This window comes from Bufo gargarizans, unplaced genomic scaffold (genome assembly GCF_014858855.1).
Source record: "Bufo gargarizans isolate SCDJY-AF-19 unplaced genomic scaffold, ASM1485885v1 fragScaff_scaffold_39_pilon, whole genome shotgun sequence".
Lineage (NCBI taxonomy): Eukaryota > Metazoa > Chordata > Amphibia > Anura > Bufonidae > Bufo > Bufo gargarizans.
In genome coordinates, this window is record NW_025334109.1 from 818110 (window position 1) to 837834 (window position 19725).

At 43.4% G+C, this 19725-nt stretch overlaps 1 protein-coding gene across 3 annotated transcripts in view; it reads right to left on the reverse strand.

Annotated features, from left to right (window-relative positions):
* LOC122922501 overlaps nt 1-19725 on the reverse strand; it is a 442359-nt gene that overhangs the window by 204160 nt on the left and 218474 nt on the right. For all 3 annotated transcript variants that reach the window (XM_044273115.1, XM_044273114.1, XM_044273116.1), the window contains exon 8: nt 13053-13156. In XM_044273115.1, the coding sequence (XP_044129050.1) occupies nt 13053-13156 (104 nt within the window). The remainder of the gene's footprint in view (nt 1-13052; nt 13157-19725) is intronic.

A 19725-nucleotide genomic window follows, 5' to 3' on the forward strand; every position in this document is an offset into this window, starting at 1 on the left:
GAATATCTGGCAAGTACTGGCTGTCTGGTACATGTGACAACAATCTCCCGTATTTTTCATATGTCTGGGCTATGGGGTAGAGTGGCAAGACGAAAGCCTTTTCTAACAAAAAAAAACATCCAAGCCAGGCTACATTTTGAAAAAACACATCTGAAGTCTCCCAAAAGCATGTGGGTAAAGGTGTTATGGTCTGATGAAACCAAGGTTGAACTTTTTGGCCATAATTCCAAAAGATTCCATGTGGGTAAAGGTGTTATGGTCTGATGAAACCAAGGTTGAACTTTTTGGCCATAATTCCAAAAAACACTGCACATCAACAAAAGAACACCATACCCACAGTGAAGCATGGTGGTGGCAGCATCATGCTTTGGGGCTGTTTTTCTTTAGCTGGAACTGGGGCCTTGGTTAAGCTAGAGAGAATTATGAACAGTTCCAAATACCAGTCAATATTGGTCCAAAACCTTCAGGCTTCTGCTAGAAAGCTGAACATGAAGAGGAACTTCATCTTTCAGCATGACAACGACCCAAAGCATACATCTAAATCAACAAAGGAATGGCTTCCCCAGAAGAAGATTAGAGTTTTGGAATGGCCCAGCCAGAGCCCAGACCTGAATCCGATTGAAAATCTGTGGGGTGATCTGAAGAGGGCTGTGCACAGGAGATGCCCTCGCAATCTGACAGATTTGGAGTGTTTTTGCAAAGAAGAGTGGGCAAATCTTGCCAAGTCAAAATGTGCCATGCTGATAGACTCATACCCAAAAAGACTGAGTGCTGTAATAAAATCAAAAGGTGCTTCAACAAAGTATTAGTTTAAGGGTGTGCACACTTATGCAACCATATAATTTTATTTTTATATTTTTTCTTCCCTCTACCTAAAAGATTTCAGTTTGCTTTTCAATTGAGTGGTACAGTTTATAGGTCACATTAAAGGAGGAAAAAGTTCTGAAATGATTTATCTTTGTCTATTTTTTTTTATATCACCTGACATTTTAACAGGGGTGTGTAGACTTTTTATATCCACTGTATAGCTAAACACATGGTTAACGGTGTTAAACAGCCTGTTTAAAAACACACTGTGCTATTGCATTTGTTATGCTTTTTAAAATTAAGGATAATTTTTTAGAAAAAAAAATGGTCAGCAGGCCAAAAGTACTAATGCCACAGAACAGAATTACATATTGGTGAGGGCAGGGAACTCCACAACATTGAGAAAACTATTTAATTTTAAACATTTAAAGAAAAATGGACTGCTGGCCAAAAGTATGAATAACATACAACTCAATTAAATGTTGGTGAAGGCATGAAACTGGACAACATTTAGAGAATGAGACAATGTTCAATGGACAGCTGGCCAGAGGTAGCGATGCCCTGTAAAGAAAAACTGGCATAGGAGAGATTCCCGCACAGAGCTATCAGCAGCCGATTTTGGCCTAAGTCTGGCAAGTGATGAGCATGAACCAATGTTATCAACAGCAAAACCAGTTCTTGAGCTGACCAGAATAGAGCAGATCTGGCCCTGTCAGATTTTTTGGAGCTTTTGTCCGTATGTTGCCTCTGCTCTTTATTGCCACCGCGGCCACCACCCTTCTCCTCTGATGTCACCTCCTCAGCACCCAGATCCGACTCCCAGGTCCTGTCCAACACACAATCATCATAGTCCTGTCTCTCCCCACCACTTTTATCAGACTGTAATGTTCATTATGGGCTACTTGGCATCCTCCTAATTCCCTCCTCTGTATTTGCCCCAAGTGTCACTGTACCCACAGGTACCAGTGGTGCTACTGCCACCACTATGGCTACAAGTGTCACTACAACTACTACCACCAACACAGCTATGCATCTTTCCCCCTGGCTCCACCTGAACCTGCTCCTAAGGCCTCCTGCACACGAACGTTTTTTTACACGGTCCGCAAAAACGGGGTCCGTAGGTCCGTGATCCGTGACCGTTTTTCCGTCCGTGGGTCTTCCTTGATTTTTGGAGGATCCACGGACATGAAAAAAAAGTCATTTTGGTGTCCGCCTGGCCGTGCGGAGCCAAACGGATCCGTCCTGAATTACAATGCAAGTCAATGGGGACGGATCCGTTTGATGTTGACACAATATGGTGCCATTTCAAACTGATCCGTCCCCATTGACTTTCAATGTAAAGTCTGGAGTTCTGTTATACCATCGGATTGGAGTTTTCTCCAATCCGATGGTATATTTTAACTTGTAGCGTCCCCATCACCATGGGAACGCCTCTATGTTAGAATATACTGTCGGATATGAGCTACATCGTGAAACTCATTTCCGACAGTATATTCTAACACAGAGGCGTTCCCATGGTGATGGAGACGCTTCAGGTTAGAATATACAAAAAAACTGTGTACATGACTGCCCCCTGCTGCCTGGCAGGTGCTGCCAGGCAGCAGGGGGCAGACCCCCCCCCCCTGTTTTTAACTCATTGGTGGCCAGTGGGCCCCCCCTCCCCTGTTGTTAACTCGTTGGTGGCCAGTGTGCGCACCCCCCTCCCTCCCTCTATTGTTTTAATACATTGGGGCCAGTGTGCGCGCGCCCCCCAACCCCCCCTCTATTATTTTAATACATTGGGGCCAGTGTGCGCGCGCCCCCCCCAACCCCCCCCCCCCCTCCCTCCCTCTATTGTTTTAATACATTGGGGCCAGTGTGCGCGCGCCCCCCAACCCCCCCTCTATTATTTTAATACATTGGGGCCAGTGTGCGCGCGCCCCCCCCAACCCCCCCCCCCCTCCCTCCCTCTATTGTTTTAATACATTGGGGCCAGTGTGCGCGCGCCCCCCCAACCCCCCCTCCCTCCCTCTCTCTATTGTTTTAATACATTGGGGCCAGTGTGCGCACCCCCTCAACCCCCCCCCCCCCTCCCTCCCTCTATTGTAATCATCATCGGTGGCAGCGGAGTAGAAGATTTTCATACTTACCTGCTTCTTGCTGCTGCGATGTCTGCGTCCGGCCGGGAGCTCCTCCTACTGGTAAGTGACAGCAATGCGCCGCACAGACCTGTCACTTACCAGTAGGAGGAGCTCCCGGCCGGACGCAGACATCGCAGCAGCAAGAAGCAGGTAAGTATGAAAATCTTCTACTCCGCTGCCACCGATGATGATTACAATAGAGGGAGGGAGGGGGGGGGGGTTGGGGGGGGTGCGCACACTGGCCCCAATGTATTAAAACAATAGAGGGAGGGAGGGGGGGTTGGGGGGGCGCGCGCACACTGGCCCCAATGTATTAAAACAATAGAGGGAGGTTGGGGGGGGGGGCGCGCACACTGGCCCCAATGTATTAAAACAATAGAGGGAGGGAGGGAGGGGGGTGCGCACACTGGCCACCAACGAGTTAACAACAGGGGAGGGGGGGGGCCGCACAATGATATTCAAACTGGGGAGGGGGGGGGGGTCTGCCCCCTGCTGCCTGGCAGCCCTGATCTCTTACAGGGGGATATGATGGGGTTAATTGTACTATCATATCCCCCTGTAAGAGATCGGGTGCTGCCAGGCAGCAGGGGGCAGTCTTGTACAAAGTTTGCAGTGTATTCTAACTAGAAGCGTCCCCATCACCATGGGAACGCTTCTGTGTTAGAATATACTGTCGGAAATGAGTTTTCACGAAGTGAAAACTTAGATCAGAAAAAGCTTTTATGCAGACGGATCTTCGGATCCGTCTGTATGAAACTAAAACCTACGGCCACGGATCACGGACACGGATGCCAATCTTGTGTGCATCCGTGTTCTTTCACGGACCCATTGACTTGAATGGGCCCGTGAACCGTTGGCCGTGAAAAAAATAGGACAGGTCATATTTTTTTCACGGCCAGGAAACACGGCTCACGGATGCGGCTGCCAAACGGTGCATTTTCCGATTTTTCCACGGACCCATTGAAAGTCAATGGGTCCGTGAAAAAAAACGGAAAACGGCACAACGGCCACGGATGCACACAACGGTCGTGTGCATGAGGCCTTATGGCAGTTTAAATGCTGATGCTTCTTACACAACTCATCAACAGGAAAACTATCTTGAGTATCTTCCATAGCACATGGGGTGTTAGCTCTTCTTAGGAAAAAAGAAGGTGCATATGATAAGCTTTTCTGAGGCCAGGAGGAAGGCACTGACCCCTGGCTGAAAAGCACATTTTCAGTTTCAGCGGTGACATCGACATCATACTGCTGTAGTTCAGAGGATGGGTAAACCATCCAATCCATAATGTCATCCTATTTGTTCTCATTAATAATCTGGTGTCTACTGTTAGCAAGAGAGAACTGTGGCCTGCTGCTACTACTACCAGCTGAAATATGGTGCAGACTGTGCTGCTACTGTTCACACTACTACTGCTACCCACATGTTCAATCGCAGATGACAGGCAGGTCTTTCATTTTCCACTCTGTTGTTTACACTGATTACTAAACAGTAGCAAAGTTGCAACTGTGTTTTAAGTAATTATCAGAGGCACAATTAAACGTCCACTTCTACAAACACACTGTTATTGATGCACTGAAGTGCATGGAACTGCTTAATTTTAAATTATTAAAAAATTGCAACTGGCTTTTAGAAAGAAAAACTAGCAATTGTGCAGCATATCCAAGGAAACATATGCAGCTTGAGGTGGTGGGAATATTGCCTATAAATCACTTATGAACTGCAGATGCTTAAATTTTTTTTAAAAATAAATTAAAAAAGGCTGGCTGCTCCGGCATAAAAAAATAGCTCTTTTGCAAGGTCAAGCAGACTAGCTAATCAGGCAAGGTCTAAGGCCCCTTTCACACGAGCGAGTTTTCCGCGGGTGCAATGCATGAAGTAAACGCATTGCGCCCGCACTGAATCCGGACCCATTCATTTCAATGGGTCTGGGTACATGAGCGTTGGTTTTCACGCATCACTTGTGCGTTGCGTGAAAATCGCAGCATATTCTATATTCAGTGTTTTTCACGCAACGCTGGCCCCATAGAAGTAAATGGGGCTGCGTGAAAAATGCATTGCATCCGGAAGCAAGAGATGTTGTTTGTAAACATTTATTTTTTATCACACATGTGAAAAACGCATCAATGTGCATTTCACCCACGCGATAAAAACTGAACTGCAATTGCTTGCGAAATAGAAACATAGAATGTGTCGGCATATAAGACCCATTTGGCAAATCTAGTCTGCCCAATATACTCAATACTATGAATAGCCCCTGGCCCTATCTTATATGAAGTAAGGCTATTCCATGCATCCACTACTCTCTCAGTAAAGTAATACTTCCTGATATTACTTTTAAACCTTTGCCCCTCTAATTTAAAACTATGTCCTCTTGTAGCAGTTTTCCTTCTTTTAAATATTCTCTCCTCTTTTACCTTGTTGATTCCCTTTATGTATTTAAAAGTTTCTATCATATCCCCTCTGTCTCGTCTTTCTTCCAAGCTATACATGTTAAGGTCCTTTAATCTTTCCTGGTAAGTTTTATCCTGCAATCCATGTACCAGTTTAGTAGCTCTTCTCTAAACTCTCTCCAAAGTATCAATATCCTTCTGGAGATATGGTCGCCAGTACTGCGCACAATACTCCAAGTGAGGTCTCACTAGTGCTCTGTAGAGCGGCATGAGCACCTCCCTCTTTCTACTGGTAATGCCTCTCCCTATACACCCAAGCATTCTGCTAGCATTTTCTGCTGCTCTATGACATTGTCTGCCTACCTTTAAGTCTTCTGAAATAATGACCCCTCAATCCCTTTCCTTAGATACTGAGGTTAGGACTGTTATCACTGATTTTATATTCTGCTCTTGGGTTTTTACGCCCCAGGTGCATTATCTTGCACTTATCAACATTAAATTTTAGTTGCCAGATTTTTGACCATTCCTCTAGTTTTCCTAAATCCATTTGGTGAATCCCTCCAGGAACATCAACTATGTTACAAATCTTTGTGTCATTAGCAAAAAGACACACCTTACCATCGAGGCCTTCTGCAATTCCGCTGGTGTGATTTCTCCTGAATGCTCCCGGACCTAATCTATGTGACGGACGTTTTTTTTTTTTTTCTCTAACGGCCATCACACATCCATTTTAAGAGCAAGGTAGTCTATGGGGTTATTCACACCGAAGTTTTTTTATGGCCAATGAATAACAGACATAAAAAAATAGTACATGTTCTATTTTGTTGGTTTTAATGAACCAACAGACCTCATACAAGTGAAAGGGACTGTTTTTAAAGTTCACTTCACAGAAAGGCATCAGTGAAAAAAAAAGTCTGTTAAAAATGAACAGTTTTGAAAAACGTACATTCCCCAAATTCCAGGCTCAATGGAAAGCTTGGGAATTGTATAGGAGATTTAAGCGGTGATAATGTCTAGACCTTAAACTACTTTGACTGCTATGTAAGCTTACTTTCCAACTTCAGGCAAAACATCAGTTTTTTTTGTATTATTGCAATTTTCTGCTGTTATATTGATACGCATTATGTATAAACATTATGTGTATTGTTGAGCTTCCAATATAGCTTATATAAAAAAAATAGAACAGTTTTGCCATTTTTAATGTCTGTTTTTTTCACTGTTAGGCCGAGTTCACACGAACGTGTGTGACCCGTGCTCTTGCTGCGGCCCGCAATGCACGATCACCGGCCGTAGGTCAGCCGCATCGGATCACGGACCCATTCACTTTAATGGGTCCGCGATCCGCCCGTTCCGCTAAAAGATAGGACATGTTCTATCTTTTTGCGGAACGGAGGTACGGGACGTAACCCCACGGAGCACTCCGTAGTGCTTCCGAGGGGTCCCGTCCCGTGCGGCCGTTCCGCGATTCCGGATTTGCGGACCCATTGAAGTGAATGGGTCCGCATCCGTGATGCGGAATGGAACTGTGGCCGTGTATTGCTGCCCGCGATTTGCGGGCCGCAATACGGCCACAGATCACACACGTTCATGTGAACTAAGCCTTAATTTGTGTGAATGTAGCCTACAAAAACAGCCAGATCTGATTCCCAATTAGACACAGCAATGAAATAGCTCACAGAGCAGGTGAAGCTCCAGACTGAGTTTAAATAAATACAAGCTCTAATACACTCGGGACAGTGGCGGCGTGGGCCTCCGGCATAAGAGGATTATTTTAAATTGTCTTACTACCACATTTATTATACTTTAACGTCAACTTTACACAGCAATATTTTGGTAGGTACTTTCCATTAGTACTGTATATGCAAGCCAAAACCAATCATGAAAAGATTTGCACCTCTTCTGTATCTTGGACTCACTCCTGGTTTTGGCTTACAAATATTACAATACAAAATAGGGACTAAAATATTGTTGTGTAAAAGCAGTCTTAAAGGGGTTCTCCAAGAGTATAAAATGTCCCTTCATGTGCCGGGCACCCCACATGGAATATACTTATCCCGGTCCCTGCACCACCGCTGCTGCTTATCCCTGCACACGGATGAAAACATCCGGTGTCGGGGAGGAGCAGCCAATGGCAGGCGGGGACAGGGACGAGCCTCCCTAGCATCGCGGGTGCCTGACACATGAGGGGACATTTTATACTCTTCGAGAATCCCTTTAATGTGAGTGTTTTTAGCACACATTTTGAACAAATTGCTTCCAATAGATATACAGTACACATTTAAATTTGCCCACTTTGCTTTATATCTCCATAAAAATCCAGCACCTTTTGAATGAAAATAATGCCTCTCTGGGCACCTTACTGCCTCATTAGCATAAGGATAAAAGTGGATTTTTATGGAGATATAAAGCGAGCTCCAAGGGAAAAGAAAACCTATCGAAAGAAGGTATGAAGAGCTGTAAGGTCCCTTTCACACGAGCAAGTTTTCCGTGCGGGTGCAATGCGTGACGTGAACGCATAGCACCCGCACTGAATCCTGACCCATCCATTTCAATGGGTCTGTGTACATGAGCATTGTTTTTCACGCATCAGTTATGCGTTGCGTGAAAATCGCAGCATGTTCTATATTCAGCGTTTTTCACGCAGGCCTGGCCCCATAGAAGTGAATGGGGCTGCGTGAAAAACGCATTGCATCCGCAAGCAAGTGCGGGTGTGATGCGTTTTTCACTGATGGTTGCTAAGAGATGTTGTTTGCAAACATTCCGTTTTTTATCACGCGTGTGAAAAACGCATCAAAACGCATTGCACCCGCGCGGAAAAAACTGAACAACTGAACGCAATCGCAGACAAAACTGACTGAACTTGCTTGCAAAATAGTGCAAGTTTCACTGAACGCACCCTGAACGCATCCGGACCTAATCCGTCACGCTCGTGTGAATGGGGCCTAAGGACATACTTTTGGTTTAATATTGATTATCCAGGTGACAGATTCCCTTTAAAGGACAGGTTTGCACCTGAAACTGGCTGACCTGTTGCATGTGCGCTTTGCAGCTGAAGGCACCTGTGTTTAGTCCATGTTCATATGTGAATGAATTGCTGAGATGAGCCTCTAGGAGCAACAGGGGCATTGTCATTATACCTAGAGGCTCTGCTCTCTCTGCAACTGCTGCACCCTCTGCACTTTGATTGACAGGGCCAGGTGTAATGACATTTTCACTGACTCCTAGAGGCTCATTTGCATTTATAAAAACATAATTTTTCTCAGCAATGTGGGCACATATAAACATGGGACCAACACAGATGTCTTCAGCTGCCAAGTGCACATGTAGCAAGTCAGCCAGTGTCATAGGCACAGATCTAGGGACTAATTCCTTTTAAATAGAATAAAAAAAGAATTGTGACTTACTGGATTAAGTTATTTATTCATGCAAATTCCGATCATAACTTCATTTTTCATTTGTGGAAACCCTATAAGATGTCCTTGTTTGGGTTTGATAACTGTGGACACTGGCGACTTAGTGTCACCCTAGTGACCAACATGAAAAGTGCCATATTTCAGTTTTTTTCAAACAAGTAAATACATTGGAAATGAAAACCACCACTGAGATTATGCTTAACATAAAATGTTGTTTTAGTCATTGTGCATGTACAATGTTTGTACATGTGCATTGTAAAAATGGCACCCTCCGCATAGCAGGCATTATAACTAGAGATGAGCGAATTTCTGCTTATGAAATTCATTCACACTTTGTTTGTTGGTTAAAGGTGAATTGCATTATGGATTCCGTTATCACGGACCATAACGCAATTCTATGAAAGAAAGCATAACTGAATCCCTTTAGAGGCATTCCGTTTTTCATTCCATCATAATAGAAATAAATGGGCTGCAAAACTGATCTGTCCCATTTCCGTTATGCAGGGGAGGACTCAAAATATGAAATTCACTCATCTGTAATTATAGCCGCCGGCTGCCGGCTGTTTCACACAGCCGAGACCCGGGGCCAATTTCAAGCACTTAACCCCTCTAATGCTATTTTCAAATGTGACCACAGCATCTGAGGGCTGAAAACCCGGGCCTGGAATGGCTAACCCATGTGGTGATTGGGGGAGCCGTTTGTTTGCTGTGAAAGGCCGGAGCTTGCTGGAGGCTCCGATGCCTTTCACATACATATTTCAATGTAAGCCTGCAGGTGGCAGTGCTACATTGAAATATACAGAATTTTTAAAATTCTATTTCTAAATATAAATCACATTCTGATGGTTTCCTGCAGTTAAGCCACAAATAGCAAATATATATATATATATATATATATATATATATATATTTATATATATACACACATACACATATACATATGATCCCCCTTTTCCCAAAACAAAGATAAATAAACAATAAAAAAAATAAACATCATGGGCATCAAAGAGTCCAAAAATGCCCATACTATTTAAATATTAGAATATTTATAAAATACAGTGAATGGCATAATGGAAAAAAAAGGCCGATTTGATGTTTTATTGTCGATTCACCTCCCCAATTTTTTTTTATAAAAAGTGATCAAAAAGTCACTCACACCACAATGGTTTCAATCCAAAGTACAGTACAGATTGTCCTGCAAAAAATTAGCCCCCACGCAGCTCCATAGACTCAACTATAAAGTTATGGGGGTCAGAATATAGTAATGCTAATAAAAAAAAAAATATATTTTTTTTAAGTATTAAAACATAAGAAAAACTATGCAATTTTGGTATCCCAGTAATCTCACTGACAGGAGGAATGGAGGTAACAGATCAGTTTTACCACATAGGGAAAGCCATAAAAATGAAACTCAAAGCAAACACTCATGTATCTATGTAAACAGAAAAACAAAAATGTTAATGCTCAAGAGAGGCAGGGAAAAAAACGAAAATGCTAAATTAGAAAATCACTCTGTAATAAAGAGGTTAAACAATATACTGCATTTTTCGCCGTGGAATGGGGGAAAAATGCCCCTGCGTCTTATACTGCGAATGCTGTCAGTTTTACATCGCAAGCTGCGATGTACGCGCGAGCGGGGACTCGGGGAGGGAGTGGGAGGAGGAGCTGGGGGCCGGCAATAGCAGCGGGGCGGTGCAGTCACTGTACTATAGCCCCGCTGCTCCGGTATACTAATATAAAATGTCTTATTCAATTAATAGTTATTAAATATGCTCCTTCATTCCTAACAGTACCTTAAATTCTAACCGCTTCAGTACAATGCAGGCCGGGCGGGCGGTAGCGTAACTCCCTGATGTCACGTGCCTGCTCCGCCTACTTTATGAATGAAGCAGGCGGCGCAGGCAAGTGACGTCAGTGAGTGATGCGCCGGCCGCCCGGCCTGCCTGCCTCCATTGTACTGAAGCGGTTAGGATGTACAGTAATATTAGGAGTTGGGGGCATGTTTAATAACTATTAATTGAATAAGACATCTTATATTTGTATACTGGAGCGGCGGGGGATCTGTGGATGACATTTTTATGGGGGACATCTGTGGATGGCACAGTTATGGGCTGGGGGGTCTGTGGATGGCACTGTTATGGGGTGGGGGGGGGGGTCTGTGGATGGCACATATATAACAGTGCCACCCACAGATCCCCCCTGTAACAGTGCCATCCACAGATCCCCCCCTGTAACAGTGCCAGCCACAGATCCCCCTGTAACAGTGCAAGCCACAGATCCCCCCATAATAGTGTCCATCACAGATCCCCCCCATAACAGTGTCCGTCATCCACAGATCCCCCCCATAACAGTGTCAGTCATCCACAGATCCCCCCCATAACAGTGTCCGTCATCCACAGATCCCCCCCATAGCAGTGTTTGTCATCCACAGATCCCCCCATAACAGTGTCCGTCATCCACAGATCCCCCCCATAACAGTGTCCGTCATCCACAGATCCCCAGTAATAGTGCCATCCACAGACCACCATTAGTTCCAAACCCACCAAACACACAGCACACCTTTTGGTTAAAAATATTTTTTTTCTTATTTTCCTCCCCAAAAACCTAGGTGCGTCTTATGGGCCGGTGCGTTTTATAGGGCGAAAAATACGGTAATTTTCTTATTTTTTGCTGCTATTTTTGGCACCCACTGGGTCGCAGGTGAGTGGCCACTTGAGGTTAGACAGGTCCCGGGTTTCCTGCAAACCTCAGCACTCTTCGAGCTGTACCCCATAGTGGCGGCCGCCTTTATCTGGGGCAGCCGCTGGACAAAGCTCACTGTGTTATTTGTAACAGACAACGCTGCAGTGGTAGATATTATAACCAGTGGTTTGTCTAAGTCTTCACATGTCATGTGTCTCATGAGGCGTCTAGTTCAACTCTCGTTGCAACGTCATTTCTGTTTTACTAGTACGCATGTACCAGGTTCTCAAAATGTGGCAGCTGACGCCGTGGCAGCTGAGTCCAGCTTCATTGAGTACATCCTTGCTTTTATAGGTTACTGCCACTCGGTACTTAAGCTATCTCACAACACAGTGAAATCCTACCTGTCGGGGTGCAGCATTTTCTTTCTGTTAGACATCCAGAACGGGGTTCGTTGTTTTCTGTTCACGCAGTCAAAGTAACGCTGAGGGGATTGAGCAGATGTAGCCCAGGAGGCCAGGTACGGAGACAAGCCATTACTGGTAGGCTATTCCGTAACCTGTCTGACGTTCTGGATAAGAATCCTTTATTTAGACTTTTATGGTTTCTTCAGGCCTGGCGAGTTTACTTGTCCGCCCAATAGCAGTTAGCCAACTGGCTGCGCATCTTGAGGGTTTCACGTTGTTACTGAGGACATCCAAGACCTCTCAGATGGGTCCCCCGATCCCAGTGTCCTACTTCCCCACATCTCACCGGTGGTGCCCCGTCAGGGTTCTTCAGCATTTGCAGGCAGCCTTGGTAGGTCACAGGCCAGATAGTCCACTGTTGTCTTTTGGGGTGTCACCACTTAGTACTCGCCAGTTTGTGTCTCACATACTCTCCTTAGTTGGGAGTCTGGGCGGCGACCCCGCCTCAATTTCAGGTCATTCATTTCGTATAGGAGCAGCGTCCGCGGCCTCCAAAAATCAGATGCCAGCGCATGTTATCTAGAAGTTGGGCCGCTGGTGCTCCTCCTGCTTTAGTCGCTACAAAACCGAGATGTCACTGGCGTTCCAAAGTTTGGTCTTGTGATTATGTTGTAATAAATTATTCTTGCTACGCTGTATGCCTTTTGCCCTCTTTCTCGTGTCCCTGCTACGTCGCAGTTACGGCACAACTCTAACCGCTTAGGTGTAAGGTAGTTTCAGGTGGGGTAGGGTGCATTCTCTCGGTAGCCACGACCACAAGTGTAAAGGCCGATTCATTGGCCTGTGTTTGTGGGAGGTAGCGCTGCTGCCTTTATGTTCGGCCGGCGTCCCTCCCACTTTGTACGTCGATCAACGTTTTTCCCTCCCACCCGCCCTTACTCTTGTTACTCATGGAGGGGATGCCCTCTTTCTGGTGTCCCTGCTACGTCGCGGTTACGGCACAACTCTTACCGCTTAGGTGTAAGGTAGTTTCAGGTGGGGTAGGGTGCATTCTCTCAGTAGCCACAACCACAAATTAAATAGGATGTTCAGCTTGAGACTCTGAGTCAAGATTCAGAACTAATAATGCCACCAGTGTATACCCTTCAGCACTGCCTTAGTAATCCATAAAATTTTATTATTCACTTCAATTATAGAAGTTAATTTATTACACAGAAAAAATTAAACTTTACCTTCATGTTCTCAGAAAAGCTATGGCCTGTTAAAATTTGAAATCTTTCAGTGAGGCACTCCTGAGCGGTCTCATTTACTTCTTCATCTGAGCAGCTTGATGAGCCTAATAAAGAATAAAAGCAATATATTTACTATACAGTTTTATAGTTCAAGGTCTACCAGTGCTGAAAGAAATCAGAACTATATACAGTAAAGGTCCTATGAAAATATATTTATTTATCCTGGTTTGGTTTTCCCTGTTGCTAAAGTAACATCTAATTTACAGAACTGAAGTGAGGTAGCAAACTGACCTAATACCTACACGTCCTTCATATTGTACTGCTTGGTTTTGATGATGAATGTTATGACATTTGTTATGGTGCATTAAGCTTGAATCTGATTCTGATTCTATACTTTAAAGTGTAACTGTCATATTTTTTATTTGCTAGTTTATTAGAGCTAGGCATGTATACCTGAGTTAGTCTTTCAATGATTGCCAAAAGATCTGTATTACCTTATAATAACAGCTTTCCTTAATGACCCCTGTCTTTTTCCACCGGTCCCTTAACCCATTAAGGACCTCCACCGTATATGTATGGTGTAGGTCCGGTCCCCAAACATGGAGCTCGCTCGCACGTGCAGCGTGTGCCATTGCCTACAGGTTTCTGCTATTTTAAATAGCAGAGACCCACGGCACATGAATGCGATCAGCCATAAAGCTGATCGCATACATCTTACCCTTCAGATGCCATAGTCAAATGTGACCACAGTATCTGAAGTCGCGCGCTTCCGGTCCAGTAACAGCGTTCCCTGGCTGAGATCGGGGAACCTGTTACATCACTGAAATACATTGAAGCCTCAAGCAGGCTTTGGTGCCTATTTCAGGAATATACCAAAACAGGCCACTAGATGTCAGCATTGTATTGTTATATTCCAAATGAAATGTTCAATGATAGCTATTTAGCCATCAATGAACACTATGGGCAATCAAATGATTTCCAGTTATTGTCACCCAGGGTGACTTAAAAAAGGTTAAAAAAAAAAAGTAAAAAAGGTTTTTACAAATATAAAAAAACATAAAAGTTAAAATCTTAAATTAAAAATGCTTAACCAATAAAAACAAATATCATGGGCATCGTTGCGTGTGAAAATGCCCATGCAATTAAAATATAACAATATTAATGGCATACGGCAAATGGCATAACGGGAAAAAAATAAAAACAGCCAATTTGCTATTTTTTGTTACTTCAACTTGCCAATAATTTTTTTAGAAAAAGTGATCAAAAAGTCACACACACTTCAAATTGGTATCACTAAAAAGAACAGATCGCCCCGCTAAAAAATGAGCCCTCACACAGTCCTGTACACATAACTACAAAAAAGTTATAGGGGCCAGAATATGGTTGTAACCGTACTGACCTAGAGAATGAAGATAACAGGTCAATTTTACCGCATAGTGTAAAGTGTAAAAAATAAATAAAATAAAAAACCTTTTTCAGAATTGTGTTTTTTCACAATTCTACCCCATTTGAAAGTACAACTTGTCCTGCAAATAATAAGCCCTCATAAAGCTATGTGAATGGAAAAATAAAAAAGTTCGGACTATGGGAAGGCGGGGAGTGAAAAACGAAAAAGCAAGAAAGGAAAATCCCAGGCTCCTCAATGGGTTAATAGACTGTTGCTATGGCTCATTTGTTTCTGGCTAAATGTAAATAGAAGACAGAGGGGCGGTTCTTCACACTGCATGCCTGCATTAGGCTTCAGAGTGAGGAGGCATGTCTCTCAGGAATCCAATCTGATTGGCTGGCAAGAAGCTGCTGGCTACAGCAAGTGTGTATGTGAAGTGAGGGAAGGCAGTTTTGGCTTCAGAGAACTGGTAGAGGAGCCATCTTGAGAAGATGCTCATATTGTAGAGGTTAAAACAGCTGTAACTAAGGGAAAAACTCAAGGAAAACAGTGGTATGTGAAGAAACTAAAGATTGCTTAATGCTTAATGCTGCAGCCGTAGTACCATATGCTAAAATGGATTTTTTTGATGAATATATGGCAGTTACACTTTAAACATTTTTTTGGGTGGGGTGGCAGAAATCTGGGAGATTTAATGCACAGCACAATGCACTGCTTCTGTCTTTATACGATGTACAACTTAGTAGGTTACACATGCGGTGTAATGCAGTGAGTGTGAGGAAGTATGCATGAAATGTATTGTCTGGTAAACCAGTTCAAATTCTAGTCTGGGATTGGACACACTGTTAACTTATAGGAAGTTACTGTTACATACAATAATATTGATTTGGAGTTTATATCAATATACAGTGTATTTAGTGTACTGTAATTATTTTATGTGACTATAGGAATATTTTTGTACAGGCGCCCTGCACATATATATTTTTCCTCCGATTAGATGACCTGTTGTAAATAATTTGAATATCACCCCTCAGTTTAGGCTACTTTCACATCAGTGTTTTTGCTGTACAATTTTGAGATCCGGCAGGGGATCTCAAAACCACAGCAAAATACTTCCGTTCTAATAATACAACTGGCTGCATCTGTTCACAATGGATCTGGTTGTATTATATGAAGAAAACTACGAAAATGAAGAAAACTAAAACCATTGTAATTCAATGGATGCCGGATCCGTTTCTTTTGTGTCCAAAAAAAATAGATCCGACACCATTGACTTACATGGTTTTTCGTGCCGGATATGACTTCTTCAGTTTACCATGCCACACCAAAAAATGCTGCTTGCAGCGATTTTAGTGTCCGGAATGGGAATGCAACAAACGGAACAGAATGCATTCTAGTGCATTCCGTTCCGGTTTGTTCAGTTTTGTCCCCATCGACAATAAATGAAGCACAATGCTGATGTGAAAGTAGCCTTACCCTTTTAGCTGCTAGGCTTGTCAAATTCTCTTAGAAAAACTAACTTGGACGGTAATCAATACTGGAAAACTTTGACGCAAGTGTGAAAGTACCCTTAGGCGTATTAGAGAAATCAAGAAAAGTATAATTGGGGGAGGGGGCATTGTGGCTAATGGCACTAATTGGGAGTAGTATGGCTTTCAATAGGGTTCCGTCACTATAACTGCAGTAGGCGGTACTGTGCCTGCCACTGCTATGGTGGGGTCATTTTGGCTGTCACTGTGGATATCAGTGCTGTGGGTAACACTGCTGTCTGCTATGGGAGCACTGTGGCTGTTAATACTATGTGTACTGGTACGTCATGTGTAGTTTCAATCACCCCCCATGTCGGAGATCACCGCAAACTGCAGGTCAATTGCGGCTTTTACTGGAGTTTCGGTGGTCGGTCGTAGGTGCCATCAGGTTCCCGTGCGGCTGTAAGGGGGACCCGATGGCATGGAAGGTAGCGTGATGCCTTCCTTAGGCATCGGCGCTGCCTTCCGGTGACGAGCCTGTGAGATCCAGCCCCCTGGATCTCACAGCCAGGAAGCTGTATGAGTAATACACACTGTATTACTCATACAGCCAATGCATTCCAATACAGAAGTATTGGAATGCATTGTAAACGGGATTAGACCCCCTAAAGTTGAAGTCCCAAAGTGGGAGAAAATAAAAAGTGATAAAAAAAGTAAAAAAAAATATAGTTTTCCCCCAATAAATTTTAAGTTTCAAGTAAAAATAAACAAAAACGTCATTTTCCCCAAATAAAGTAAAAAAGAAATTGGTTAAAAAAAGGGAAAAAAATAAAGTAGACATATTAGGTATCGCCGTGTCCGTATCGACCGGCTCTATAAAACTGTGCTAAAAAAAACAATTTTTTGTCGCCTTACATCACAAAAAGTACAACAGCAAGCGGTCAAAAAGGTGTATGCCCACCAAAATAGTACAAATCTAATTTCAAGATTTGCTACTAAACTTCTAAGCCTTGTAATGACCCTAAAAATAAAAATGGTATATTTTTTTTTACTCCATTTTACCAGTGTCATGAAGTACAATATGTGACAAAATTTATCTCAGAATGGCCTGGATAAGTCAAAGCGTTTTAAAGTTATCACCACATAAATTGACAATGGTCAGATTTGCAAAAAATTGCCTGGTCCTTAAAGGATAACTGTCACAGTTACACAGTTAGACCCTAATTTCAATGTTCATATATGTAGTTACTAATAACATGATATTCCAGAATCAGTTACTATTAGACTGACTTACCCCATATTTAATAAGATTTAGCCCTTAGCAACCAGTCTGCATAAAACTGCAATTTCACTACTCAGTTAAGATGCCCTCACCCTGAGGCTAATCCCGCCTGCCCTCACTAGCCATTAACAGTAGCCCCACAAAAGGGGAGGGAGCCAGCGTTTTTTTTAACCATCTCCCCGTTTGAAAAATCAATTCAATAAATGGACCCACAGATTGGGGACGTAACAGGGATTAAACTGATGAGAACTACAGAAAATACCACTCATATCGGGTGTAACAGTAAATTGCACGGCGCAGACGCAGTGACCGTGGATTAAAACAAAGGGGAGGGAGCCAGCGTTTTTTTAACCATCTCCCCATTCGAAAAATCTATTCAATAAATGGACCCCAGATTGGGGACGTAACAGGGATTAAACTGATGAGAAGAGAACTACAGAAAATACCACTCATATCGGGTGTGACAGTAAATTGCACGGCGCAGACGCAGTGACCGTGGATTAAAACAAAGGGGAGGGAGCCAGCGTTTTTTTAACCATCTCCCCGTTCGAAAAATCTATTCAATTCACCTTTCGGGGACCCTTGGTGTTGTACGTGGCTGAGTGGAGGAAGAAACCTTCAATGACATCAACGGGACATGGCTAGCTTGGTATCCAACCTTGTGCAAATGGGGAGTTTGTGGTTGGGCAAATGGACTGTTTGCGGTTGGTTGCGGTGCATTAAAGGGGGAGTTTGGTCTGTCAATGTCTGTGAAGCGGGCGTAACCCTTACACTACCTGATCAATACAACATCATACCTGATTGTATACACACACTGGATGTTTTAAACCACGTTGTTCAAAAAAAAATTGGATTGTTAGGTGATTTATGCGCTTTATGGATTAAAACCCAACTCTGCATCAACTATGTAATTTTCCATGGGAGTTTTGGCATGGATCCCCCTCTGGCATGCCACAGTCCAGGTGTTAGTCACTACTGTGACTAGAAAGAGTCCCTGTGGGTTTTAAAATTCCCCTGCCTATTGAAGTCAATGGCGGTTCATCCGGTTCGCGAACATTTGCAAAAATTTGCGTTCACGAACGGAAATTTTATGTTCGCGACATCTCTACCGACCACTAGTATATTTAAAAAAAATAATATATATATATTTGCCGTTCAGCGGTGCAGTTATATGTTCTAAAGCCTTTTGTGGCGTGTACAGTCGTGGCCAAAATTTTTGAGAATAACATAAATATTGGAAATTGGAAAAGTTGCTGCTTAAGGTTTTATAATATCAATTTGCATATACTCCAGAATGTTATGAAGAGTGATCAGATGAATTGCATAGTCCTTCTTTGCCATGAAAATTAACTTAATCCCAAAAAAACCTTTCCACTGCATTTCATTGCTGTCATTAAAGGACCTGCTGAGATCATTTCAGTAATCGTCTTGTTAACTCAGGTGAGAATGTTGACGAGCACAAGGCTGGAGATCATTATGTCAGGCTGATTGGGTTAAAATGGCAGACTTGACCTGTTAAAAGGAGGGTGATGCTTGAAATCATTGTTCTTCCATTGTTAACCATAGTGACCTGCAAAGAAACGTGAGCAGCCATCATTGTGTTGCATAAAAATGGCTTCACAGGCAAGGATATTGTGGCTACTAAGATTGCACCTCAATCAAAAATTTATAGGATCATCAAGAACTTCAAGGAAAGAGGTTCAATTCTTGTTAAGAAGGCTTCAGGGCGTCCAAGATAGTCCAGCAAGCGCCAGGATCGTCTCCTAAAGAGGATTTGGCTGCGGGGTCGGAGTGCCACCAGTGCAGAGCTTGATCAGGAATGGCAGCAGGCAGGTGTTAGCGCATCTGCACGCACAGTGAGGTGAAGACTTTTGGAAGATGGCCTGGTGTCAAGAAGGGCAGCAAAGAAGCCACTTCTCTCCAAAAAAAACATCAGGGACAGATTGATCTTCTGCAGAAAATATGGCGAATGGACTGCTGAGGACTGGGGCAAAGTCATATTCTCCGATGAAGCCTCTTTCCGATTGTTTGAGGCATCAGGAAAAAGGCTTGTCCGGAGAAGAAAAGGTGAGCGCTACCATCAGTCCTGTGTCATTCCAACAGTAAAGCATCCTGAGACCATTCATGTCTGGGGTTGCTTCTCATCCAAGGGAGTGGGCTCACTCACAATTTTGCCCAAAAACACAGCCATGAATAAAGAATGGTACGAAAACACCCTCCAACAGCAACTCCTTCCAACAATCCAACAACAGTTTGGTGAAGAACAATGCATTTTCCAGCACGATGGAGCACCATGCCATAAGGCAAAAGTGATAACTAAGTGGCTCGGGGACCAAAACATTGACATTTTGGGTCCATGGCCTGGAAACTCCCCAGATCTTAATCCCATTGAGAACTTGTGGTCAATCCTCAAGAGGCGGGTGGACAAACAAAAACCCACTAATTCTGACAAACTCCAAGAAGTGATTATGAAAGAATGGGTTGCTATCAGTCAGGAATTGGCCCAGAAGTTTATTGAGAGCATGCCCAGTCGAA